The sequence below is a fragment of the Helianthus annuus genome, chromosome 16 (assembly GCF_002127325.2).
Source record: "Helianthus annuus cultivar XRQ/B chromosome 16, HanXRQr2.0-SUNRISE, whole genome shotgun sequence".
NCBI classification, from domain to species: Eukaryota; Viridiplantae; Streptophyta; class Magnoliopsida; order Asterales; family Asteraceae; genus Helianthus; species Helianthus annuus.
This window is the reverse complement of record NC_035448.2, coordinates 75959906-75963464: the sequence shown is the minus strand read 5'-3', so window position 1 is coordinate 75963464 and position 3559 is coordinate 75959906. Positions and strand designations below refer to the sequence as shown.

General features: G+C 44.0%; 1 protein-coding gene across 1 annotated transcript; it reads left to right on the top strand.

Moving 5' to 3' along the window:
* The first annotated feature begins 426 nt into the window (after nt 1-426).
* Nucleotides 427-2040, top strand: LOC110919386 (uncharacterized mitochondrial protein AtMg00860-like). The gene is made up of 2 exons (XM_022163658.1): nt 427-543; nt 1690-2040. Exons 1-2 carry the CDS (start codon nt 427-429, stop codon nt 2038-2040), a joined length of 468 nt encoding a protein of 155 aa, XP_022019350.1.
* Nucleotides 2041-3559: the final 1519 nt, after the last annotated feature.

Here is a 3559-nt window from a genome sequence, read left to right as displayed (position 1 = left end):
AATACGTAAAGGTAGAAAGGTATATCTGGGGATTATCGCCACGAATTCGCAGTATGGTTACCTCCGCGAAACCTACCACCTACCTAGAGGCTACTACATTGGCAAAATCGTTAGCCGATGACGCTGCTCACAAAAGTGTTCTTGATAGAAAGGTGGAAACCAGGAAGTCATCGGGCAAGGCCAAAGCAGACGCGAAATCTGAACGGTCGGGGCGTTCTGAGACTAAGGCAGAAGATTCGAAGAAACGCAAGTCTGAGAGCTCGAGGAAGGAAACTGACGAGAAGCGCGACAGGAAACGCAATTCAAGGAAGGCGTACGTAGCCAATTCTAGCAGCTCCATAAAGGACAACGCCAGAGATAGCTGAAGTGGTTCTGAGAGGAAGACTCACGAGGATGAGCAGAAGAAATGTCGCAGATGTGGACGAAATGGACATATTGCCCGGAAGTGCTATGCCAAAAGTACTCTGGAAGGAGCGAAGCTTGAAGGATGCTTTCAGTGCGGGGAACAGGGACATTTCAAGAATGATTGTCCTAAGGCGAAAGGTCAGAATGCCAGAGGTAGAGCGTTCGAGTTAAACGCTGGGAAGGCACGTGACATCCTGCTGTTGTCACTGGTATGTTTTTTATCAATAACCATTCTGCGTTCGTACTCTTTGATACCGGAGCTGACTTGAGTTTTGTCTCGAAAAACTTTGAACCATATTTGTGTTCACCCACAAGTAAGCTAAGTAAGAAGTACTCGATAGAACTAGCAAATGGTAAACTAATAGTTACTAGCGAATTCATTCGCAACTGTAGTATTCAGTTAGATGATCATAAATTTAGTATCGATTTATTACCAGTGGAGCTGGGAAGCTTCGACGTAGTTGTGGGAATGGATTGGCTGTCCAAGAACAAAGCAGAGATTGTTTACTCGAAGAAGCAAGTGAGGAGACCTCGTCCTGGTGGTGGTCAAGCGATAGCTGTCCATGGAGATCGATCAAGTCGTGTGTCGAGTGTCGTCAGTGTTATGAAGATACGAAGACCGAATGTAGGAAGATCGAAGAGATTCCTATTGTTCGTGACTATCCAGAAGTTTTTCCTGAAGACTTACCTGGATTACCCCCTGCAAGATAGATCGAGTTCCGAATCGATCTGGTACCTGGTGCTGCACCAATTGCAAAATCTCCTTATAGATTGGCACCGTCTGAAATGAAAGAAATGTCGAATCAGCTTCAAGAGCTACTAGACAAAGGTTTCATTCGACCGAGTTTTTCGGCATGGGGTGCTACTGTTTTGTTTGTGAAGAAGAAGGATGGATCCTTCAGGATGTGTATTGATTACAGAGAGCTGAACAAGTTGGCTATCAAGAATTGGTACCCTTTACCGAGGATTGACGATTTGTTCGACCAACTACAAGGATCCAGCTACTACTCGAAGATATATCTGTGTTTAGGGTATCATCAGTTGAAGGTTGCTGATGAAGATATTCTGAAGACAGATTTTCGAACACGATGTGGCCATTACGAGTTTCTAGTCATGCCTTTTGGCCTAACTAATGCGCCAGCTGTGTTCATGGATCTCATGAACAGGGTATGCAAACCCTACTTGGATAAATTTGTGATAGTATTCATCGACGATATACTTATCTATTCGTGAACCAAAGAAGATTATGAGCACCATCTAAAGTTGATTTTGGAGTTGTTGAAGGAAGAGAAGCTGTATGCCAAGTTCTCTAAATGTGAGTTCTGGATTCAAGAAGTTCATTTCCTCGGACATGTCATAAATGAGAAAGGTATACATGTAAATCCGTCTAAGATCGAAGCGATTAAGAATTGGGAAGCCCCAAAGACTCAGTCGGAGGTGCGACAATTCTTAGGGCTTGTTGGGTACTACCAGAGATTCATTGAGAATTTCTCCAGAATAGCACAGCCGTTGACGTTATTAACCCAGAAGGAAAGGAAGTTTGATTGGACGGAGAAGCAAGAGGAAGCTTTTCAGACGTTGAAAGAAAAACTCTGCAGTACACCTATTCTTTCCCAGATGGATCGAGTACCTTGACTTATGAGCTTCTCCAGAATAAGTGCACGCAGATTGCCGCGAAACGGAACCCAAAGTCATTCCATGAAGTAAAATGTTCCATCTTCCTTAGGCAATAATTTCACTTCCATACCACGCAATGATTCAGTTCATAGGTTCTCTGGTCTAAGCACTTCCTGCTGGGCTTCCCGAATCTGAGTAGCGAGATCAGTTTGTATTGTCATTTCTAAGGCTCGCATCCTTAGAGGCTTTGAGCGTTCCTTGCGGCTCAAGGCGTCTGCTACAACGTTCGCCTTGCCCGGGTGATACTTGATCTCACAATCGCAGTCATTCAACAGTTCAACCCATCTCCGCTGTCTCATATTCAAATCTTTCTGATAAAAAATGTGCTGCAAACTCTTGTGATCAGTAAAAATCGTGCAACGAGTACCATATAAGTAATGATGCCAGATCTTCTATACAAAAATCACAGCTCCTAACTCAAGGTCGTGCGTCTTATAGTTCTTCTCATGCACCTTTAACTGACGTGACGCGTACGCGATGACTTTTTCTCGTTGCATTAACACGCAACCAAGACCTTGTCATGAAGCATCACAGTAAACCACAAATCCATCAGTACCATCAGGTAAAGACAGAATCGGTGCGTCACAGAGCTTATCCTTCAACATCTGAAAAGTTGTTTCTTGTTTTTCGCCCCAATCAAACTTCTTATCCTTTTGGGTTAGGGACGTTAGCGGCTGGGCAGTACTCGAAAAGTTCCCAATGAATCGTCTGTAATAGCCCGCTAACCCCAGAAATTGTCGTATCTCAGTTGGCGTCTTTGGGGCTTCCCAATTCTTGATTGCCTCGATCTTGGCAGGGTCGATATGAATTCCATTCTTATTCACCACGTGACCTAAGAATTGCAATCCGCGAATCCAGAATTCGCACTTCGATAGCTTTGCATACAACTGTTCTTTCTTCAAAAGTTCCAAGATGGCTCGCAGATGTTGCTCATGCTCTTCAAGTAAATAAGGGTGTCATCAATAAATACAATCACGAACTTATCCAGGTACGGCTTACACACCTGATTTATGAGATCCATGAATACTGCCGGTGCGTTCGTTAAGCCAAATGACATGACATGGAACTCGTAATGTCCATGGCGAGTCCTAAAAGCCATTTTAGGGGTACTTTCTTCTTGTATTCGCAGTTGATGATACCCTGACCTCAAGTCGATCTTCGAGTAGTAGCTTGATCCTTGTAACTGGTCGAACAAGTCATCAATCCTCGGTAAGAGATACTGATTCTTAATGGTTAACTTATTCAACTCTCTGTAGTCCATATACATTCGAAAACTGCCATCCTTCTTCTTAACAAATAGCATTGGAGCTTCCCAGTGTGAGAAGCTCAGCCTGATAAATCCCTTACCCAGCAACTCTTGCAATTGTGTCGAAAGCTCCTGCATCTCTGACGGAGCTAGTCGGTAAGGTGCCTTTACCACTGGTGTCGCTCATGGCACTAAGTCTATTCGGAACTCCACTTATCGCTGTGGAGGTAG

Coding starts and splice junctions, on each gene's coding strand:
- LOC110919386 (XM_022163658.1), top strand. CDS start 427: ATGGACATATTGCCCGGAAGTGCTATGCCAAAAGTACTCTGGAAGGAG. Junction 544..1,689: donor TGATTGTCCTAAGGCGAAAG/GTCAGAATGCCA, acceptor GAGTTGTTGAAG/GAAGAGAAGCTGTATGCCAA.